Consider the following 23,707-nt stretch of genomic DNA (forward strand, 5'->3'; position numbering starts at 1 on the left):
TTTTTGAAGTGTGTAATTTGACACACAAGACAACACCTCACTGGAGTGTTAAATCATGAACGTCCAGGCTGAAGAAAGGTCGTGTTTCTCTGCTGCTTGATTTCGGTACCTCCGATCGCAGGATGGCCTTGCAGGGACGCGGGAACTCAGGCTCTTATCCTAGATCTTACATCGATTACAAAAAAAATCACTATTTATTTAATCGATCCATGGATGTCGACCTGCGCCAGCATGAACAGCAACGACAACTTCGTCCTTGACTTTGCTGCGTCTTCCACGTTCAATAGACTAATAAAATCCAGCGATCAGAGCGCCACGAAATCAAATGAATGAACCCAATTGACCTGAATTTTATTCCTAAGTAACCAGAAAAGTGATCGCCACTGTGTGTTTCTGGGCGAAACTTCAGTTGTTATCGTAATGCCCTTCCCGAGCTTGCAAACTGGTCGTTGTCTTTCTCTGTGATTATATCACCCTTCAAGTCTGGTACTGATATTCACTAGAGACCTCGGCTGCCTTGACTTGCGCTGTGCGGACTCAGATTCTTTGTAACCAATCGGGATTCAAAAATTGTTCCTTGCTTCCTCAAATAATTCGCGGCTACAACTGATTCGTGGTAAGTCTCGCTGACCGCGACAAGGCTTCAGGAAGTTCAGAACTAACCTCGTTGTCTTCAAACCGTCTCAGGAATGGTTACACTGTGTCGCTGCCTCAGGGAGTTTAACGCACTGCTCCGCTACCCACAACGAGTTCTTCTCTCCCTCGACTGAGATGGGCTGCGCCTTCGCTAGGTTTGAAGCAGGATTCGGTGACCAATGCAACCTGTGCTGCTTCAATTCTTTGGCCAAGGGTGGTGTTCTTACTGAAGAGCTCAGACATAAAATTGTCAGACAGGTGGAGTATTATTTTAGTGATGCAAATCTGAGTACTAACGACTATTTGATGAAATTTGTGAGTAAGGACGCAGAAGGATTTGTTCCTATTCCGGTTATCGCATCATTCAAGAAAGTGAAGAGTCTTGTTAGTAACTATGCATTGGTCACAGCGGCGCTGAGAACGTCTTCACAACTAGTTGTAAGTGAAGATGGGAAGAAAGTGAGAAGAGTGACACCAATGTCAGATGCAGAAATTGAAGAATTGAATGCTATGGGTACGCGCCCATGAGAGAACGCTGTATACATTGTCTTTCAGTCCCATCTCATCACCACTATAATTTCCCCGCAACCTATGAAATTATGAAATCTGCAGAAAACTCTGTGGATCCATAATATTAAAAACAAACCCGTGACAAACTGAAACAATCTTCAAATGGGGTAGCAACGAGAGTATCTGTTACACAGCTAAGCGAAGTTTGTGATGAAGATACCATTCAATACCATTGACAATCATGCCAACAACGGCAAACAACCAAAGCATAAAATCAAAACCTAAAAAGTCCAGAATACCAGATATACGTTTAAGAGGCACTAGCAGCGTTATAAGACCCGATGCTTTTTTTCCGGTTTCAAAGAAAAAGATGCATTGCACAACATCCGCCAGTGAGTCCATAGAGACCAGAAAGGCAACCGTTCAAAGCCCTCGACTCCATGATCAGAGAATACAGCTGCAAATGCTATTACCCAAAACGTATGCTGAGACAATAACTGTAAATATTTGGAACCTCCCTTTCAGTTTCCCTGAACAGCTAGAACAAGGCGGAATGGTCGCTGGGAATGGGTAAGCCTTGGCAGATTGGAGCCAGCAATTTGGAATATGGATAGACCAGTGTCAGAACAGCGTTCTGAATAGATACGTTATGGCCAGAGGTAGCGTTGGTGCGCCAGAGAGCATTATGTCAAGACAGATGCGTTATGGCAGAGGCAGCGCATTATGTCAGGGAAACTATTACTATCAGCAGAACTTTTATTCTACGCTCTGATTTTTATTTGCTGCCACAGCGTTTTCAACATAAACTCCTCGAATAGGAGTTAAGAATGACAGCCACCGTAAGCAAGCTTGCTCAGTGCATATTGAAAGGAAACAAAATCATTCAACTGTTATGAGACAACGTTAATATGATATGGACAGATGTGCAGCGCTAGCAGAGGCAGGTTATTTCAGGTCGGAGGGGAATAAGGCAGAGTCAGAGGTCAGGTAACACAGAACTGACATATATATAGAGACCACAAAACAAGTGGCTCAAATTGGAGCAGGACCAGCAATCGCCCGCTCTGATACCATGTTAAACACACATGGGAAACATAAAATAGGAAAGATGAAACATGAAAGTACCATTTTTATTAACAAGAGATATACATTTATAGTACATTGTTATGACCATTGGGTTTTACATCCCAAGGTCTGTTGGACTCCTTTTGTCCATTCAGCTTCCACACTAACCCATTTAGGATTAGGTGTCCAACTGGCAAAATCCACCAAAGAAGGCAGAGGTCAACAACTCTTCGTCCACAATCTTTTCAACCTCATCCATTGGACGCAGCAAGCACCACCCCAAGACTGCAAAACAATAACCCCCCAACAAAACAAGATCAAATTCCCAATCCCACCCACAGCGCCAGCCTCAATACTCAAATACACTACCCAAACTAATCATTTCTACCTTAACAAGCTAAAGCCACTACTAGCAACGACAAATTTAAACAAACCCCGACACCAAACAACCTCGGAAGACTCACCAAAATTCCCAAACTTCAAAGGGCCATTGACACGAAGCAACCGAGACAAGCGACCCTTACGACCCAAATTAACAAACAAGTATTGCTAGACTCCCACATAGATCCAAAAAGATACCAAAACAAGCAAAATTAACTTATACACTGCATATATCTGCCATAACGGAAATGAATCAAGCTCCACCACCCAATGTGCCTAGCTTCAAAAGGTGTCACCCCCTCCACACACCAGAGGACAAAAGTTCATGAATTATCACCATGCTTCCCACAAAAAACTGGATCCTTCCAAACTAGGGCCAAAACCCCTATCACCTTTTAATATAAGAAATTCCAAGAGGTCGAGGTCTCCCGCTCGATGTTCACCCTCTCTTTCCATATGGCCTTACCAACATTTCTTGTGATGAACAATGAACCTTGCCATCAGTGTATTTGCATGCAAACCACGAGTCATGTACCAATGTCATTTAGTGAAGAATTATGAGCTCAAGGGTGGTGGGCTCAAAGCCTTAGACCTAGACCCCGTGTTATCTACTATAAAACCCCCCAATCGTGGGATTAGATATATCATATTTATAAATTATATATAAACTTACATAAAAATAAAAATAATTGTCTAGTGAGACATGGTAGTTTAATAAAAATAAAAATAATTATGTCTAGAGAGACATGGTATTTTTGGTGAATGGATGTATTGTTTAAACATTCCTTGCATGATGGTTACTATCTTATGGGTGTTTTAGTAGCCTAACCCTCAACAAAAATTTACAATAAGTATTCCACTAACTAACCCTCAACTAAATTTACAATTATAATAATATTGGTATGCTAACCCTCAATTTTCAATTTTCTTTCTAGTCACTTGTATACATAAAAATTCCACGACCAAATTCTTAATAATCTTAATAACTTAGGTCAATTTTGAATGTTCATTTTTTTTATGATTATAATGGTAGTTATGAACCTAATTACAATTAGGTGTTCTTTTTAATCATTTTATACTTTAAAACTCCACCAATAAATGCTTCTAACATTTTATATCACTTTTGAATTTAAATTTTCTTTTTAATCATTTTTATACTTTAAAACTCCACCAATAAATGCTTCTAACATTTTATATCACTTTTGAATGTAAATTTATCTTTTTCAAAGCAGTTTATAATGGTAATTCTTAGAATTCACCCCGACTACAACTCTGTTTTCTTTCTAATTCCTTTTACACTTGAAAATGCACCCATAAATCTTTATTTTCAAGAGTATTATATCAATTTTAAATTTGCATTTATCATTTTTAAATGATTTTTCTAAATTAAATTAAATTAATAAACTTATACCAAATAATTCATCATTCAACATTGTGATTACCCCTAAGCTTTGACAAAGAAAAGATGTCCTCATAATGTAAGTATTTCCTTATAAATTAATTTTAAAAAAAGTTTAATGCTGCAATTTTACATACCATTATGTATATAATACGGCCAACTCTAATCTGCCTTGATTTTGTATATTTGATTGTATATACCAAGAATTTTATCCGATTAGAATTATACAACTCTAATCATCCTTGATTTTGTATATTTATTTATGTTTACCCAGAATTTTTCCTCGTTGCTTTGCAGTTTTTCCTGGGTCAATCATGAACTTCTGGAAACCACAGCTCCATAGGCGCTGGATCCCAGAACATTTCAGACAGATTAAAACAAGATCTAGTCAATTCCAACATGGGAAACTTTTGTTAAGATCCGGATCCAGATTTTCCTCAAATAAAACTAATCTCATTAAATCCAAGCCAATCTTTAGCAGAATTCAAACACTTTTTATTAAATCCCAGCCATATATCTGGCAAATTCACCGAAATATGTACAATCGCAGCGCATTGCTTGGCTTGCGACAGAAACCATCGCACGTCTTCATAAGCTTTGGATCGGCATTACACAGTCAATTAATGAATGACTCCGCACCCAAACTTTAACCGCTTCGGACAGGCTTCGACGAAACAGGCATAACCTGGGCCGCATCAAGAACCATTCCACACCATCAATAATCACAACCAAGGAGATTTTTATTAATAAATCTCAGACCACGGATCCATTAATGAAATCAATTTGTCTCAAACCAGAGATCTATTAATTTCATAAATTCTCAGACCAGGGATCTAATAATCTCATAAATCTCAGAACAGGGATCTATTAATCTCATAAATCTGTCTCAGAACAAGGATCTATCACAAATTCATCTCAGACCAGGGATCTATTAATCATTAAGAAGATCTTTAAAAAATGATAGTGCAACCCTAATTTGCTGCACCAGAACACCAGATCTCCCCTATAAAGGTACAGAGCACCTCACTTCACTAAGTAAAATCAAACATTAATAAACTGAAACCCTCCTCACCGTTGAATGATCATCTACAGGAGCAGGAAACCAGTCGTTGGTAGCCGGGTTGCTACGAACGGGGATCCGTTCCACTAATCCAGTATCTTCCTGATAAGCCAAACGGAAATACGATCCGCCATTGCAATCCAGCTTTATAAACGCTTCTCCAGGCTGCAAATATACCAGTAGCTTAACTGTGAATTCTATAATTTAAACACTACCCACTTGCCACAAATAGAAAAACAAAGTACTCACCGGGCAATGAACCTTGTCGATGGCGTTCAGGTCGTTGTAATAGTCGGTTTCCACAAACTCCTCTGGCAACCTCTCTCCATTTTTGCTCACAAATAGCGACTGTTCACAAAAGCGAAAGTTCAGGTCATATATACATAAAATATATACCACTTCTACTCTTATCTGATAACGATTTCATTCACACGGTCTGGATTAATCGATTCATAGGTTTCAGGGAAGGGCCGGTGGGTTCATGGGTTTTAAGGAAGGGTTGAGGATGGAAGTTATTTTAAAGAATTAAATTTTTTAATAATATTATGGGATCGAATTTCATATAATCATAGACATTTTACTGTGATATTTTATTGTGAGTTAATCAGTCTTCTCTCTTTTAATAAAAAATTATCCAGCATAAATCTCCTGATTAAGGGTACTGATCCTGATTAAGGGCAGGGCAGTGTAAGCAAAAAACAAAAAAAGCAATAGATAAGCATCTCAGAGCAAGATAAACATTGTGCAAATTTTGGGAGGGACAATCCGCTCTACAGGAAGTCAAGGTAGGCAGGATCTGCACATGTGGGAAGCAGGGGCTAGATTTCCTACGACTTTTGTATCAATTAATATATCTATTCTCATCGCTGCTAATCGATATGCAATCAAGCCCATTTAGCTTGCTATCTTATTTGCAAAATCTTAGCAAGCATCGGGTGATGCTCACAGGGGTGAAGAAGTGAGATTGAAACTAGTGAAATGAATTCTCAGAACAAGATAAATATCTCATTGTCAGTTGATTAGTCTTCTTCCATCCAATATATAAACATCTCAGACATCTAAGCATCTCAGGCATCTCATTGTGAATTGATTAGTCTTTTTCCATAAAAAAAAACACTAGGCCATAAAAATAGCCTAGCCCAAAAACAGAAAAGGCAAAAATAGCCTAGCCCAAAAACAGAAAAAGCAATGACAGAGCAAAATAGAATAGTTACCCCATAGCGAGATTTGAGCTCCTGGTATTTCTGGAGCTCTGGAGGGATGTCATCACACAGATCATCTTGAACATCAAGATAATCATCAGAGCTCTCGCTGCGAAGGGGCTTCCTGTGGCGCTTTGGAGCCAGAGATTCGAAATGGGATTTAATCTGCTCTGCTATCTGCAATTGCTGCTGCAATTCCAAAATTTCATCGCTCCTGCTCGGTTTCTGTATCGTCAGCCCTCCTTTTCCCATGATCAAAATCAAAATCAAATGCCCTCAAGACAAAATATCCACTTAAAGCGGCGCTATACTCTGTAATCAGATAAGGTTAAAGCTCTGGAATATGGCAACAGTGGAGGCTGTGAAGAAATATGTTGTTGGAAGCCACTAAGTTAATGGAAATATATTATAGGCGCGCGACAGGAATCGGCCCATAGATTGCTTCAAAGAAGGTAAAGTGGATCCCATAAAGGTTGGTGGGGGATATGTCATCCTTATCCATAATACCCAACCTGTACTGGCCAGCTCACCCGCTTCCGTAACGGTTACATTACCCTGGCCCGCCGTTCTGGTTATTTCCATGGTTTTCAGAAAACCAGTAAGCAGTTGGGTAGGAGAACCTATGGGCTGAGGTTGTTTTGAGCTTTTCAAATAGTTTCTGGAAGTTCCTTGAATCTCACTCAGACTTTTAATACAATTTTTTCATGTTTATCCAGTTGCATGAGCATTACAATAAACCGCCCTTGCTGCCGTGTTAGGTTTGGCTGATTCTTTTGAAGTAGCAGTTGCCTCTTCACTTTCATGGTGACCTTGATGGAAGTAACCAAATCATCTCAAGTGATGAGATCAAGTTGTTCGGTATGAATTTTTGGTAAAAATTTCGGGAGTTTTTGGTTGGAATTTTTCAAAATGATTTCAAGTTATATGGTATTTGTTTGTTTCATTTTTTAAATGTATGAATAGATTTACTACGCTTAAATGTAGGAATAGATTTAGTACACTTAAAAAATTGTCTAATTTTCCAAAATTTACATAAATTTGTGATTCCAACAAATTATATCATATTTCAATTAAATTTTAGCTGAAAATATGAACAAAATACATTGAAAACGCAGAAAAAATCAACTTAATTTCTTTTAATAAGGGATTTTGTTTTTTGTTTTTCATTTTTATGAATCAGAAATGATGCATTTCAAATTCCTTTAATTCAATTTGGTTTTATGTTATAAATTGTATGATGAAAAAGTAAATCATGAAATTTATAAAATTAAAATATTGAAATTTATTTTTTAATATCTTTTTAATATAAATTCAAATTCATAATAAAGTTTGTTTTAATTTATTTTAATTTAGTGGTTTTGATTTAGGATTTTTGTGAAATAAAATGTGTTTTAATTTAGTTTAGTTGTTTTTATTTAGGATTTTGTGAAATGGAGATAGCGTTTTTTTAATGAGATATAAAGATTTGGAAAGTTGATTTCCATTCTTAAACTCTCATTCTTAACCATGTAAGAATAAATTTTATAAGACCATGACTCCTTCAAGTTAGGAGATAACTAGCTTTGAATCTCCAAATGATTAAATCTATCATTTCCATTTCTAAGGTTAATGACATCAATATAAAGATAGCCCTCTAAGTTTTGCTTTAATGTTTGTTCATCTCATTATAACACAATTGAAAGAGTTTCAAAGTGATTTGGATATGTGCAAATAAAACCCAACCCACTTTCCCTTAAGTTTCTTTGAGAAGGCTTCATCAAGGAAACCATATGGTATATAGTCTTATCTATCTCATAGTATATCATCACCTCAGTGGATATTGGGTCCCAAAAAGGGTAGAGTTCCTTACCAACCATATTTCTAATAACATGGAGACTAAGAGAAAATGGTGCTTCTTTCTAACCCCCTAATCCTCTAACTAGTTTTGAAAATCTTCTTCCATGGATATCCCTTCCCAGCCATGTTTTCATTGATTCTCTTCCTAATTGTGAACCTAATCTCTTTGGTGAAACCACATGAGAGAAAACATGATTTACATTGGTTTCCTACTCTTTACACAATAGAAATCCTCAAGCCCATCCATGATCTTCATCGAAGATTATCATAGGTGAGTAATTAGTTTTAAATAATGTTAGGTTGTTCCCTATGATGTGATAAACCTTTGTCATTTTATTCCAACATATAGACCCTCGTGTAGCCTTTCTGATTGGAAATCTCATTCATTCCTCTAAACCATATTAGGGGAATTTTGAAGCCTAAAATGCTTTAGACCTCCTAAAGAAAGTAATCTTAACTTAATAAAATAAGAGATGAATTTTCAAAGGAAATATTTGAAAAGTACTTTTTTCCATCATAGTTTTCGACTTATCTACCTATAAATTTACTCAAATTCCAAGTGTGGGCACTTGTTGGATGTGGAATTAAATTCTACATCCAACGAGTACCCACTCAACATACTTTTAAAAGACATATTGTGAGATAAACTAGAAAGGCATTAAAAAATGTGAGATAAACTAGAAAGACATTAAAAAATGTGAGATAAACTAGAAAGACATTAAAAAAATGTGTTGCTTGAGATAAATTAGAAATAAATGAGATAGAGTGAACATGTGTTTCTTTTCAAAAAAAATGTATTTTTCATGGATTTTCCAATTATCTCATTGTAGGTCTATTGAAAGTATGCAAATGGGTACTCACTGGATGTAGAATATTGAAAATAAGTGGATGTAGAATATTGAAAGTATGTAGAGAGAGTATTTGTTGGATGCAAAATTTAATTTTTACGCTCAATGAGTAGTTACATTTAAAATTTGCATAAACTTATAAAGAGATAGTTAAAAATACAATTAAAAAATATGTGTTTTTTCTTTTCCCTCCAACTATATACTCTTATGATTGACATTATCATCTTGAATCCTATTGGTTCTTTTAAAGTTGATGTTGATAACACATTTTTTTGTCTTGAGGCCAACTTTTTACCTCTATTTTTTTCTAATTTGATAGTGTTATATATTTTTCTTCTAAAAATAGAATTATTACAGCCTTATTGAAAACCCTAACAAACTCTCTCACAATACCACCCAAAAAATTAACACATCTCCAATGAACAATAAATGAGCAATTGAGATATCTTTATGGCTTTTATTCCCTTGAGCTATCATTCATTATTTAAATACTTGAAAATCTAGCTTAGGCATTCATCTGCCAAAGGGAATAATAGAGGTGATCATGGGCATCCTTGCCTAAGCAGCCTTGTAAGCTTGAAAAGTTATGTTGCAAACCTATTTATCACAAATGCAAAGGATACAATGATATAACATTCATCTTTTGAATTCACCACAAAGACATTAAATCCAATGTGAATCATGGGAAGTATTAGATAGGTCCAATTGACCTTACGATGTGCCTTAGAGAAGTCCAATTTGATCATGAATGTGGGGATTGTTTTCTTATTGCTAAAATATAATGTCGCTTAAGCCACACCTACATCATCAACATCAATTTTCTATCCAAGAAACCAAACATCTCACTAGAGATAATCCTTGATAGAATTGGCTTTAATCTCCTTATTATATCTTTGTTATAATTTTGTAAATGTAGTTACAAGGATATTGATTTGAAGGAGTCAAAAGAAGAAAAATTATCTTCCTTTAAGATGTTGCATGTGAATGTGGAGTTGTATGGCCCACAAATTTTCCCTATTCTTGCATAATCCTCTACCACTTGAAGGAGGTCTCTCCCAATGTAGTCAAATAAAATTTTATACAATTGAATTGGCTAGCCATTTGGCTTAGAAGCCTTATCTTATTGGAACAGAACTAAGACTGCTAGTAATTCTTTTTCATAAACAAGGGCCATTATTTCCTCATTCTAGTCATCCCAAATTAGTACATTGAAGTGAGGAAGTATAGTCATGATTTCTACAATATTTTTCTTATTATTCTATCAATAACTTATGTTGTGTGCCTCCTTAGCTTGAGTATATCTATGAAAATTTATTTTCATTACCCTTCATAATTCATCTAACTTGTTTTTCTATCTCCATGATGTTTCTTCCATGGTCGAAGTTTTTTTTTCTCCCATTTCATCTCTTCTAATTACTTTTGTAAGTCATATGTTACCCTACCTTCCATTCATTGAAAAATGTAAACTTTCCAACTAAGCCTCATTTTTCTCTAACCTAATCTTTGTTTGGGAATTGTGTTGTTAATCCAATCCTTGGATAGGGTTTTGATTGTAATCGAATTTACTAGAAAAAATTTCATATCATAGTCTTTAGATTTCAAAATAAAAAGTTTCCATTCACTTGTAACCTTTACTTCTTACTCCTTATTTTCTAACTAATAGGTAGTAAATTTCAAGGGTGATGGATGCTTATTTTCATCAGACACTACAATTAGAATCCTTATTTCTGACCCAAAATGGTCCAAAAAGTATTATTGAACCGAGAGGCTCATTCTACACCCTAGTATGATGTGTAACGTTGTCCATCCATCATCAAAGTTGAAATTTTGCTCATGTGGGCCAAAATAAAAATTAAAAAATTAAAATCTAAAAAATTAAAATAAAATAATAATAAATTGGGCTCATTAAAAAATTTTCAAGTGAATAAATTGGATCCCTCTCCGCTCAAAGTTGAAATTTGACTCATGTGGGCCAAAAGAAATAAATAATAATAATTAACAAAATCTAAATAATAATAATAATAATAATAATGTGGGCTCATAAAAAAATTTGCACGTGAAGAAATTGGATCCCTCTCATCTCATGTTAGATCTGTATTTAAGATGGATCTATGCTGGTTTTTATGCTAAAAGTACAAGGGAAAATTCCCTTTGGAAAAAAATTTGGAATGATATTTTCAACTAGCTTTTTCAACTTAATTTTACTAATATTTTCAATATAAGTCAATGATATTGTTAAATTTATTGTATTGAAATAACCAACATAATTTTGGTTGAAATTCTAATGTAAATTTTGTTCAAAATATTCCATCCAACATTTTTTAAGTCAATAAAACCAATCAAAATGACCATTAAAAATATGGATGAAAAAATACTGGTTGGTGGACATTTACTACATAAATGTTACTAATAATGGTGAAGATTGTGTTGAAATTTCATTAGGATATATAGATAAAAAATCGTTATTAAAAAATTAAAAAGTTGTGAATGCTATGCTCAAGAAATATTATGGTCCTAATTATAGATTAAATCCTAATCAAGAGATCAATTATTGGTCTTCTACTCTACTTAAGTAGGTGGGCTACTATTTGTAAGATTGATCCTAATCCCTGATCTCAAATCTTAATCCCAAGCTAAGATACACGCCCCAAAATAGGTTTGAGTCTTAAGTTTGGATCCTCGTCTTGAGCTTGCAGTTTGTCTGAAGCTTATGTCTCAACCCTAAGATCAAATTATAGTTGTATAAGTAATGAATGAGCACGTCACTTAGAAAATAAGGCTACTACTAGTTTACTTGCTTAGATGTAACTTAGATGTAACTAAATCATTATTTAAAAGTTTGAAAAAAAAAATATTGAACATTAGGTGGAATATAAACGAAATATCATTGTCATACAAAACATTAAAAAGTGTTAAATGTAATATACAACTAGCAATTGCCCTAAACGCTGCAAAGAGAAGCTGATATGTTTCTTAAATTGGAAAAATTATATGAAGAACACATTTGTAGATATGTATGCCATATGCCATATGTTTTGGCATATATATATAAAAAGTCATAATAGAATTATTATGTTCACAATAGAATTATATGTTCACTATAGAATTATTATTTTTATATTATAGTGTGAGCAAACCTCTTTCCTCCAAAATTTAGGGTAGAAACATCGGTGTAAAACAATTCGTGTAGCTTGAGTTTGTTGGCTTAGTGTGCATGTTGTTTAGAATTGAAAAATGGTTGAGAGAGGGTTGATATGAAAGATTTTGCAGAGATTTCATGCTTAATAAGTGGATGGTATCAAAATTATTAATAAAATATATTTTTATGGGGTTGATAATAGATTATTTTGGTGGTTGGATAGTTATTAAAATATTTTTGTAAATTATAATAATGAATAATGAATAGCATTTGCATATTTATAAAAGTTTTAAAAAAATGATGTACAATATAGTTATGAAAATAAAGGTAATGGAATCTATGGGAGTAGTTCAATTGGCTATGACAATGTTATAAAGTAATAGGTTAAGCAAAAATAAAATAACCAGAAGTATTGACCAATTTGAAATTAAAATAATATATTTAAACTGCCTTTCGGGGGCTCTCCATTAATTAAACTCTGATTTCATTGACCTCTCGAAATTTTGTTAATTTAAGTACGAAACAATGTGAATCATCGATTATTCTGGGACTTGCCAGAAATATAAACTCTCATATTGTATTCCTTGTTCTTTCACCAAGTATTTACGAAACCTGCGGTTCTACCAGCACGTTCATCATACATAACCAAAGCGTTCTATCATCAAGAGCTTCAACGCTTAAAATTTCACTTTTCAATTTAAGATCATTTAATTTAAACACCAACACCAAAAGTGCTATGGGAAATACATGCCATATGCCTAGTTCATTTTTCTGTAACATAGAAAATTGTATTTTTCTTTTATGATGATCAACTTCTATACCAATCCAATGGGGGTTGAATGTCTATTGAATATGAGCGACAATGTAATATAAATTGCAATTTTTCTTCCCATAGCACTAGTAACTTTATTGGACCTTATTTTTCATGCTATATTGTTAAAATTGGCAACCAGGGCAAAACTTCATGTGGGTCATCTTATTCATGGCTAATAATATTTTTATTAGATTCCTCTCGTCGAGAGGTGTAGGATTGATATAAAGATCATCCAATTCCGATAAGTATTCATGGAGATATGAATTTATTTTGATTATGGAATTATTATCAAGCCGACCTACAACTCATGTAGGCTCAGAAGCCCAACAGTCGCATCTATTCACCCACCAACGTTGTGTATAAATATAAGAGGACTTTTCCTCATTTGGACTCACTCATCTCATCACATCTCTCTCTCTCTATTGCGCAGATATGAGTCTCTTCTCTACTACGCTGAAATGGGTCTCTCTCTCTCACACGTGAAGCCGGAAGCTGTTGAATTTGAAGCTGCAACTGCAGAAGTAAAGATTGACTTGCGTGGCCTAGAAGATCTCCTCTTTGGAACTACGTTGTAGGTTCATCTGAACCTCCTTTGAAAGCCGCAACTTTTGGTGGTGGAATGAAGTCAATCCGCCGAAGAGTTTGCAAGATATCGACTGCCCTAGTTTGAAGCCGGAAACTGAAGCTGCAACTGCAGAAGTAAAGATTGACTTGCATGGCCTAGAAGATCTCCTCATCTGAACTGCGCTGTAGGTTCATCTGAACCTCCTTTGGAAGCCGAAACTTTTGGTGGTGGAATGAAGTCAATCCGATGGTCGGTTTGTGAGATATGGTCTGCCCTAGTTTGATAATGAAGTCGCTAATGCTAATGCTGATATGAATCAGATTTATTGTACTATTTCTCTCTGCTGAATTATTGAAGATAAAAGAAGATTTGATCAAAGGGTTTCCCCACGCATTGTGGGGTTTGTCCCTGGCTAGCCGCCACATCTTGTGTCTCTTTTCTTGGCTTGTTTTCTGTCGATCGTTTAATGTTCTATATGCACTTTACTTTATGTACATGTGATTGCTAATCAGTGGAATATGATAAGAAAAAGAAGTAAACTGTTATAAGCATAGAACATACCATAATTTAACATGGTATCAGAGTTGAGGTGAAGATAAAGCCCGAGCAAGAGCAAGAGCAATCATTGAAGAGAAGATTGGCAAGGCTATCCTAAAAGAACTATGGGGTCCTCAACACTCTTTCCTGCCGAAGACAAGTTCCGTGAGAAAGCTGACTATCACGGATGGAAGATGTCTATCAATCTAACCCTTGAAGATCAAGGAGTGCTGGACCATGTAAGAGGCAATATTGTTAAGCCTTCATCAAATGCATCTGCTGCTGCCTGGAACAAATGGAAAAATGGAGAAGTCAAAACAAAGAAGATCATCCGGGACTCTATCGACAAGCGCTTGGTGGCCTACATCTCTGATCTAGACACCTCCAAGGAAATCTACGACATACTGGTGAGTTTATTTAAATTTAATGATGCAAATCAAGTTTTGTTTCTTAGAAATAAGTTGAGGGAAATCAAGAAGGGTAAAGATGAAAGTATACTTCTTAAGAATCACCGAGATCAAGAACGATCTCCTATCTATTGGGGAAACCATTACTGACAGAGAAATGGCACTCACAAATCTCGGAGGATTACCATCTGAATGGTATGTGTTCAGGACTACTCTTCTGAACAATAATGTAATTCCTAGTTTCGAGGAATTAATGGCTAGATGCATTCAAGAAGAAACAAGGGAAGAAGAGCAAGAAATGCCCATGCCTATAGGTCCTCCTGCTGCCTTTTCTTCTCATGCTAAGAAAAGAAATAATTCCGGGTCTAAATCAAAAGGAAATGCTGGACCTAAGGGTGGAAGAAAAGGATGATGTTACATCTGCGATAAAGAAGGTCACTATGCTAGGGAGTGCCCAGATAGAAAGGACTCACACCGGGATGATGATCAAAATCCCTCTGATGGCAAATCAAAGGAATGACAAATTCAACAACAAAGGTAAGAGGAGAGCTAGGGATCGAGGAAGAGGACAACCATTCAAGAAGGCTAGAAAGTCCAGGATGTATTAAATGCACATGACCTCAAAAAAAGAACCTAACATCCATCTCGGTAATGGAAGACAAAGGCTATAAGGTAACCTTCAGCGATGGTAAGGTACGCATATGGAAAAATAATGTTAAAGATGCTTTCACTCTTGGGTTTCGAGTTGATTCTTTATATCAAGTCGGTGGAAGTCTGCTAGGTGTCATGTCTTATGACACATCTCTTCAGTTCGAACTTTGGCATTAGAGGTTTTCCCCCCTTCATTATAAAGCTATACTCGGTGTAAGACAAATGGTGACAGGGATGCCCGAATTTTGAGTAGAGAAAGAAGGTGTATGTCCAGGATGTGCCGAAGGAAATCTCAAAAGGGGACCATTCCCCTCAAGCCAAAGCAAGACCTCCAATATATTACAATTGGTTCACTCAGGCATACCTGAGGTTGGCATTAAGAGGGAGACTACTACACCACATACTCTTGAGCAGAATGGTGTGGTGGGAAGGAAGAACCGCATGATGATGGAAGCTGTTCGGGCCATGCTACATGATCAAAGACTTCCGATGTTTCTATGGGCTGAAACTACAATCACCGCCGTATATGTACAAAATCGATGCCCTCATCAAGCATTGGGTTCTAAGACTCCTGAAGAAAAGTTCATCGCAAGGTGATCAATCTTCTGACTTTGAGGAGCTCTCAAGAAGCCGACACCAGGGAACCGAAAGAAAAGGATGATGAATCAATGCCTGATGTAGAAGAACCCATGGATCCGATTGATCCTCCTCCATATGAGCCTTCCTCTTCTAGGAAGAGGCCTTCATGGCTTAAGGGGTTACTTGATGATGCTGAAGGACATGCTGCACCCTGAGGAACCTTTCGTGAAAGTAAGAAACGTAACAGATATCAGGGATAACTGACCATCATGAGCACGATCATACAAAATGAACCTTCATCATTCTTAGATGTCATCAAGCATTAACTATGGAAGGATGCTATGACCATAGAATATGAGTCTATTATGGAGAATGATGTCTGGGAAGTAGTTCCTAGACCTTGGACAAGACAATTGTTACTTCAAAATGGCTTTACAAGATAAAGCATGCAGCAAATGGAAGTATGGAAAAGTATAAGGTTCATTCTGTTGCTCGTGGTTTATCCCAGAAGGGAGGTATAGACTATGATATTTGCACCTGTTGCTAGATATACGACCATCCGCTTGATCATAGCCCTTGTGGCTTCACAAGGATGGAACCTACATCAGATGGATGTTAAGACCGCGTTCTTGCATGGTTCTATCAAAGAAGAGGTCTATGTGGAGCAACCTGAAGGATTTGAGATTTATGATTGAAAATCTCATGTATGCAGGTTGAAGAAGGCTCTCTATGGGCTGAAGCAAGCACCCTGAGCATGGTATGAGAGGATTGATAGCTACTTGATGAAGCTGGGATTCACTAGGAGTGAAGCTGATCCTAACCTTTACTTTAAGGTTGAAGATGAAAAGCCTCTCATACTGGTGTTGTATGTGGATGACCTCTTTCTAACAGGTGCAGACCCTCTCATTCACAAATGTAAGAGGGAGATGGCCTTTGAATTTGAAATGAAAGACCTATGACTGATGCACTACTTCCTAGGACTTGAAGTGTGGCAGAAGCCAAGGGAAATTTTCCTATCTCAAGGAAAATATGTGGTAAATATATTGGAAAGATTTGGTATGATGGACTGCAAGCCTGTGACTACCTCAAGGTTCTTGACTTTTAGAAGTTTTATGGTAGTGATGTCGGACCAGACTTGGGAAATGCCTCTGAGTTTCAAAAACTCATTCGCATTGATGTTCTTGGTGAACCTCCGTCCGAACATATGTTTTGCAGTTAGCATTGTGAGCTCATATTTGGTTGAGCCTCACTGGATTGATGCCAGGAATCTTCTGAGATGTCTTTAGGAAACAATCTCGCATGGATTAAGATACACTACCGGAGATGTGAGACTACTTGGATATACTAATGTTGATTGAGCAGGCAGTGTGGTGGATCGTAAGAGCACTTCTGGGTACTGTTTCACCTTAGGATCTGCTTCGATATCCTGGATGAGCAGGAAGCAGAAGTCGGTGGCTTTGAGCACCGCCGAAGCAGGATATATTGTTACTAGCATAACCTCGTGTGAGGAAGTCTGGTTGCGAAAGCTCTTCAGTGAGCTGTTTGGATTTACATTGGATACCACTGTGATTCTCTGTAACAACCAGAGGTGGGATTCAATTATTGAGGAATCTCGTATTCGTCAATTGCTCTAGCAGATAGACGTCATCTGGGATATGGTAAGTCGATGAGCAAGGAAGCTCCATCACATTAAGATGATGTACAAGTTGATACACCTTGTCAAAGCCCCGAGGAAAGATCTAATCTGTGATTTTCCCAAACGACTTGGAGTCGGCAAGAAACCCTTGTACAAGGGTCCTGCATGTTGCATACATTGAGCTTTGGGAGCTCTGAGGGCTTGCGATTCCTACTGGAGCAACATATGACCACAGGGTGACTCACCCTCCCCTGGTGGTGCACACTGGAACAAGATGATTCACTCTCTTGTGGGACAAGATGATTCGCTCTCTTGTGGAACAGGATGATTCGCTCTCCTGTGTAGTAGGATGATTAGTTCTCCTGTGAGGCCTGGATTGGTGTGTTCTCCATGGCAGCCTGGATTGATGTGTTCTCCATGGCAATTGTAGCAGGATTGATGTGTTCTCCTATGAGGCCTGGATTGATGTGTTCTCCATGGCAATTGTAGCAGGATTGATGTGTTCTCCTGTGAGGACAAGATCGATTAGTTCTCCTGTCAAGGCATCCTACCCATGCAGTTTGGGACTCATGGGAAGTACCTCTCATCTGATCCATGAGCACGGAAATGAAGTTAGGGACCATAGTAGTACCGATGGATGCATCGTTGTAACTACCGTACTCCCTACGCTAGGATGACCTCCATTGATCTGGGATCAATGATACTGTTCTGGGACCAGTGGTAGGAGTTGTACCATACTATGACGCTGACTTCGGGTCGGTTGAGACTGGTCTAGGATCAGCGGTACATACTCTGAGACTGACTTTGAGTCAATGGAGGATGATATTGGTCTGGGACCATTGGAGTTGTACTCACTATGACGCTGACTTTGGGTTGGTTGAGACTGGTCTGGGACCAATGGTACATAATCTGAGACTGACTTTGAGTTAGTATGATACATCCTCGGTCATTTCTTCTTCTTCATAATTCAGACAAAAGTAGAGTATAACAGAACAATGCGAGAGCAGAGCAGAACAGAACAAAACAGTACAGATCAGTGCAGGGCAGAACAAGAAAAAGTAGAACAGGAAAAATAGAGCAGAGCAGGGCAAGGGTCAGGCTGGATGAATAGTAACGACCGATAGACAGATTGCAGATGAAGTTCTCCATGGTTGAGAGGGAGTGTTAAAATTGGAAACCAGGGCAAAAATTCATATGGGTCATCTTATTCATGGCTAATAATATTTTTATTAGATTCCTCTCGTCGAGAAGTGTAGGATTGATATAAAGATCATCCAATTCCGATAAGTATTCATGGAGATATGAATTTATTTTGATTGTGGAATTATTATCAAGCCGACCTACAACTCATGTAGGCTCAGAAGCCCAACAGTCGCATCTATTCACCCACCAACGTTGTGTATAAATATAAGAGGACTTTTCCTCATTTGGACTCACTCATCTCATCACATCTCTCTCTCTCTCTACTGCGCAGATATGAGTCTCTTCTCTACTGCGCTGAAATGGGTCTCTCTCTCTCACACATGTGAATCCGGAAGCTGTTGAATTTGAAGCTGTAACTGCAGAAGTAAAGATTGAATTGCGTGGCCTAGAAGATCTCCTCTTTGGAACTGCGCTATAGGTTCATTTGAACCTCCTTTGAAAGCCACAACTTTTGGTGGTGGAATGAAGTCAATCCGACGAACGGTTTGCAAGATATCGACTTCCCTAGTTTGAAGCCGGAAACTGCTGAAACTGAAGCTGCAACTGCAGAATTAAAGATTGACTTGCGTGGCCTAGAAGATCTCCTCATATGAACTGCGTTGTAGGTTCATCTGAACCTCCTTTGGAAGCCGAAACTTTTGGTGGTGGAATGAAGTCAATCCGACGGTCGGTTTGTGAGATATGGTCTGCCCTAGTTCAATAATGAAGCCGCTAATGCTGATGCTACTGATATAGGGTTTGCTACTGCTGATATGAATCAGATTTATTGTACTATTTCTCTCTGCTGAATTATTGAAGATAAAAGAAAATTTGATCAAAGGGTTTCCCCACGCATTGTGGGGTTTGTCCCTGGCTAGCCGCCACATCTTGTGTCTCTTGTCTTGGCTTGTTTTCTGTCGATCGTTTAATGTTCTATCTGCACTTTACTTTATGTACATGTGATTGCTAATCGGTGGAATATAATAAGAAAAAGAAGTAAATTGTTATAAGTATAGAACCTACCATAATTTAACATATATAAACCCTAGTAACAATGGTATAAGAATATATTTATCCTCAGATGAAATATGTGTCCTCAAAGACTACAACTGGAGATGTAATACTTAATTATGTTATTTCCAAAGTGTTCACGCCTACTGCAACTTTTTTGTATTTATCATGATCGAAAGTTCGCTTATTTGCCTCCCCCCTAGCTTTGACCTACCTCAAAGTTTGAGTGTGATCTAATGACATCAACTGGCTGTTCAACGAGAGGCTCGGTAGGCACTAGGAAAACCTCATCATCTATTGCGAGAGCCCCTAGATAATATCTCCATCTTCAAACTGGATATTTTCCCACAAGCCATCTAAAGAAAATATTAGGAACTGGTCTTGTGGTTTGAGTTGCCGCACATGTATTGATGGTTATGTTGTCAATATTGGCTTCTGGATTGGGACTGGACACAGAAATTGAGCAAACAAAGGATCCTTGTTGAATTTTTTATTATATCTAATTTAAGATTTATATATGTTGGAAATCCTATTTTTTTATTATCACCAATACATTCTTACATGTAACTTTCAATCGCCTTATTTTCACATGTGACTAACTATATAAAGAATACATTACATTCCCAAAAGGAAACATTTACTTAGGTTCATATGCTGAAATCACATCTTACATTGTAAATTTTGAATGTTGATAGCTCATTGGATCATCAAATAATATCAAATAGAAAATATTTAACTAATTTACACATGAAACTTACCATCCAAAAAATATAATACATTTAAAAATAAAACATATAAACTTAAATACTAAAAGCAAATACTGGTAGGATCACCAATAATACCAAAAAATTACATGGAAAATGCTTACCAAAAATCTAGGATCACCAAATGATACCAAAAATGTATATGGAAAATGCTTACCAAAAAGTCAATATTTCATTGATTAAAAAAACTAAACTATGTTTGATTGATGCATATCAACACGATGTCAAATAAAAATGGAATAAGCTTAGTGAACAAACAAATTTGATGAGATATCAACTTAAAAAACTAAAAGAAATATGAAACAAGCAACTTCCCACATGCACATTAAAACCTGAACTATAAATCAATTCAAGCCAAACTAAAGCATATGTTAAATTGAGTTCTTTTTAGATGGGTTTTCATACTAATTATACATGGATATCTTCGAAATTGTGTGTTGGTCAAATATATTCTCATTAACCTAATGTCAGTACGAAATGAAACTGAATTTCTTATCGTGATAATTTATCATTCCATTCAAACATCTAGATTTTGATTTCACGAATCGAAAATAACTACACCCAATTCATATCAGCATATTTATTCCACATGTATTCATAACACAGGAGCAATCCAAAACAATAAGGATACACTTAAGAAACACAAGTCTCATAGTTGTAAAGTAAATAAAAACACACAGGATATAATTGATATATATTTGGAAAACAACCTAGTTTTACCACCAGTGGGGTGGCTTTGTGGTAATTGTAACAACAAATTTACTCAAACAACCATTGATTTTGATCTATATGAACATAGTTCGACAACAACCTAAAATTGTAAATTTAAGAAATAACAACCTTTCAAAAAAGCCTAAATCCAGAAATAACAACCTTTCAAAAAAACCTAAATGTTACTTGATACATAAATTTGTCAAGGTACCGAATTTCCTCAAAGTTGGTTATACGGAAAATATTTTGTTCAACAAAATTGTTTTTTTCACCTTCTGGATTTTCCCTTTCCTCGTCGCTTCTTTGGCAGTTGCTTTTCAGCAACATTGTTGGGCTTTCCATTCACGTACACACCTTTTGGTTCTCCATTTTCATGGAATCTGTTAGTGTTCTCCTTTCCATGCCCACTGTCAATAATTCCATTATCATCCACATTGTCTAATTTTCCATTTTCATGCACACGTTCAAGCAAATGTTGACGTTCTGGAACCAACTGCTGGAACTGCATATCTCTGGAATCAAGATCATTGTTGATAGATTCTAAAGCACTCTCCAATTCCCTTGTCTTGTCTAAACGATGGAGAATTTTCTCTAAAGCCATTGTATACTTGTTCAATTCAGTCCTTAAAGAGTTGATTTCATCATGGAGGCACCTTTTTGCATCACGAAGGTGTGAAAGAGGTATTGTAAATAATTTAACTAACAATCTTCTCCACTCCCATGGCCCTGGATGATTCAAGATCCTTGTTGACAAGATCCCAAGCTCTTTCCAATTCCCAGATTTTGCCCTTAAGATGTATTTGTTCTTCATCAATAACCAATTTCTTTCTCTCTATTTCGGTGTTTTTATCTTCAAGAAACCTTTTTTCCTCTGTAATGGATTATAGTTTATCTTGTAAATCAACTAATTTGATGACCATCACAAAGCTCACATTGTATATCAAAGATTTTTTTCCAAATTTGGAACCCTCGTCAATTTAATCCCGATTGTGATTATCACAACATTGATTCCCCCCTTAAGCAAAATGAAGGGATTTGCATTTTCCCAGTTGTAATAGTTATTTATCCAACATTGGACCTCATCCATTGTTATATAATGGAGATATTCTATGTACTTTTATAGTTGTGATTTACACCATAAGTAATTGTTATTCCTACATGGTATTACAACCATGGCCTAGGTATTATTCCCTAGAGCTATGTCGGAGGGGGGATGCTGAACTAATCACCGCACCTCATGTGGACTAACCACCCACTCTAGGTAATGGTAAAGGTTTGGAAGTTTACTAATGTCTACAAGTTATGGTGTAATTGCAAACCTCAACACCTAAACCTAATGAAACCTTCCACAAGCCAAGATAAGTGGTTTAACCAAGTTTCATACCTAGATGGGGTCCCAATATTATAGGACATCCACTGTTAGACCTAGCTTGATAGACTTACATTCACATATTATCCACAAAACTCATAGCTTATGAACATTAAGCTATTAACAATATTTTATACAAATAAAATTTATGAAAATATCATACTATATTCATGATCCTAATTGAAACCCAATTTGAGATTGAATAAGTTTTTTTAATCATGTTTAATATTTTTTTTATATCTCTTTTTGCAAAAATTCTTTTATAATTTTTTAAAATATAGAATGACATTTTTAATTCTCTTTTCTCTTTAATTTGATTTTAATTTTTGCTTATTACCAATGCTCTTTTTATTTATTATTTTGTAACATTTCCAAATAAACACATATTTATGCACTAATAAGGAATGTCCTAATTAATATGCGAAGTGAATAAAGTTGAATTTATACTTTCATTTCGTGTGGCAATGCACATGGATCAATGGATGGCATTTTTGATATTGCAACTATCCCCTTTACTTTGATTGGTATGGCAAGACGTATTTGTTCACATTGGTTATTAATGCCCTGCAGCTCTGGATCAACGGTCAACCTGTATTACTGGACTCTTCTGGTCTTTGGATTTGGAGAGGTTGATGGTTCATCGACAGGGTTCCATATGAAAATGGATACATATTGCCCCCATATTTCTTTCTATATATATAAAATGTGATCGATAGGGTTCCATATGAAAATGGATACATATTGCCCCCATATTTCTTTCTATATATATAATGTGATGAGATAATTTTTTTGAGTTTTACTTGATGATAATTTTGTTTTAGTGTAGAAGATAGTTACGAATTAAATTTTCATCACTGATTGGTTATGCACAGGGATTGACAGATGTGGGGAGTTTGCCAATTTTACCAACTGAAGATGAAATATCTTCTCAGAGCCCGGAACCATTGCCTATCAACAAAGTATGCCAGACTTATAATAGTGTTGATGAGTAGTTGTCCACGCACTTTCGTTTGGTCTGTGAGGACTGCTTCGCCTCACTCAGAGGTGCTATTCAAGGTTTCCGCAAGAACATTGTTCCAGATAATATCTCTAGATACAAGAATGTAAAATTTATTGGAATCCAATGTGGGGATCAAGGGCTGGAGCACTGCATCCTTTTGAAAACAACAAAGGAGGAGGCAACAAATTCAAGCTCATCGAAACAAATGATGTCTGGCTCACTGTTGTGCATTTCCTCCGATGGATTTCGGAACTATGTATGGGGAATTGTCAAGGACGCAGACAACAATAGCTTTCAAAAGGGAAGCATTTCTTTGAAGTTGATTCCCAGCAATGAAGGTAAGTTTGTGAGTTTAGAAAAGAACAAAACCTATGAAATGATCCAGTCAACTGCATACTATGAAGC

The 23,707-nt window shown here is 36.5% G+C and overlaps 1 protein-coding gene across 1 annotated transcript; it reads right to left on the bottom strand.

Annotated features, from left to right (window-relative positions):
* Nucleotides 1-4,466: 4,466 nt before the first annotated feature.
* LOC149197473 (uncharacterized) lies at nucleotides 4,467-6,662 on the bottom strand. Its single transcript, XM_089405853.1, has 4 exons — nucleotides 6,266-6,662; nucleotides 5,301-5,399; nucleotides 5,064-5,216; nucleotides 4,467-4,676 (listed from the first exon to the last, which is right to left on the bottom strand). Exons 1-4 carry the CDS (start codon nucleotides 6,503-6,505, stop codon nucleotides 4,638-4,640), a joined length of 531 nt encoding a protein of 176 aa, XP_089261979.1. The 5' UTR covers nucleotides 6,506-6,662; the 3' UTR covers nucleotides 4,467-4,637.
* Between the last annotated feature and the right edge of the window lie 17,045 nt (nucleotides 6,663-23,707).

The sequence above is a fragment of the Pinus tabuliformis genome, chromosome 2_2, assembly GCF_031772625.1.
Source record: "Pinus tabuliformis cultivar Carrire ecotype Pingquan chromosome 2_2, CPIR1, whole genome shotgun sequence".
Lineage (NCBI taxonomy): Eukaryota > Viridiplantae > Streptophyta > Pinopsida > Pinales > Pinaceae > Pinus > Pinus tabuliformis.

What these genes read in the sequence shown, in the direction of transcription:
- LOC149197473 (XM_089405853.1), bottom strand. Translation starts at nt 6,505, where the DNA reads ATGGGAAAAGGAGGGCTGACGATACAGAAACCGAGCAGGAGCGATGAA. An exon ending in TCGACAAGGTTCATTGCCCG is followed by an intron (nt 5,217 to 5,300) that starts GTGAGTACTTTG and finishes GTATATTTGCAG; the next exon opens with CCTGGAGAAGCGTTTATAAA. An exon ending in CTGTAGATGATCATTCAACG is followed by an intron (nt 4,677 to 5,063) that starts GTGAGGAGGGTT and finishes GATGCGGCCCAG; the next exon opens with GTTATGCCTGTTTCGTCGAA.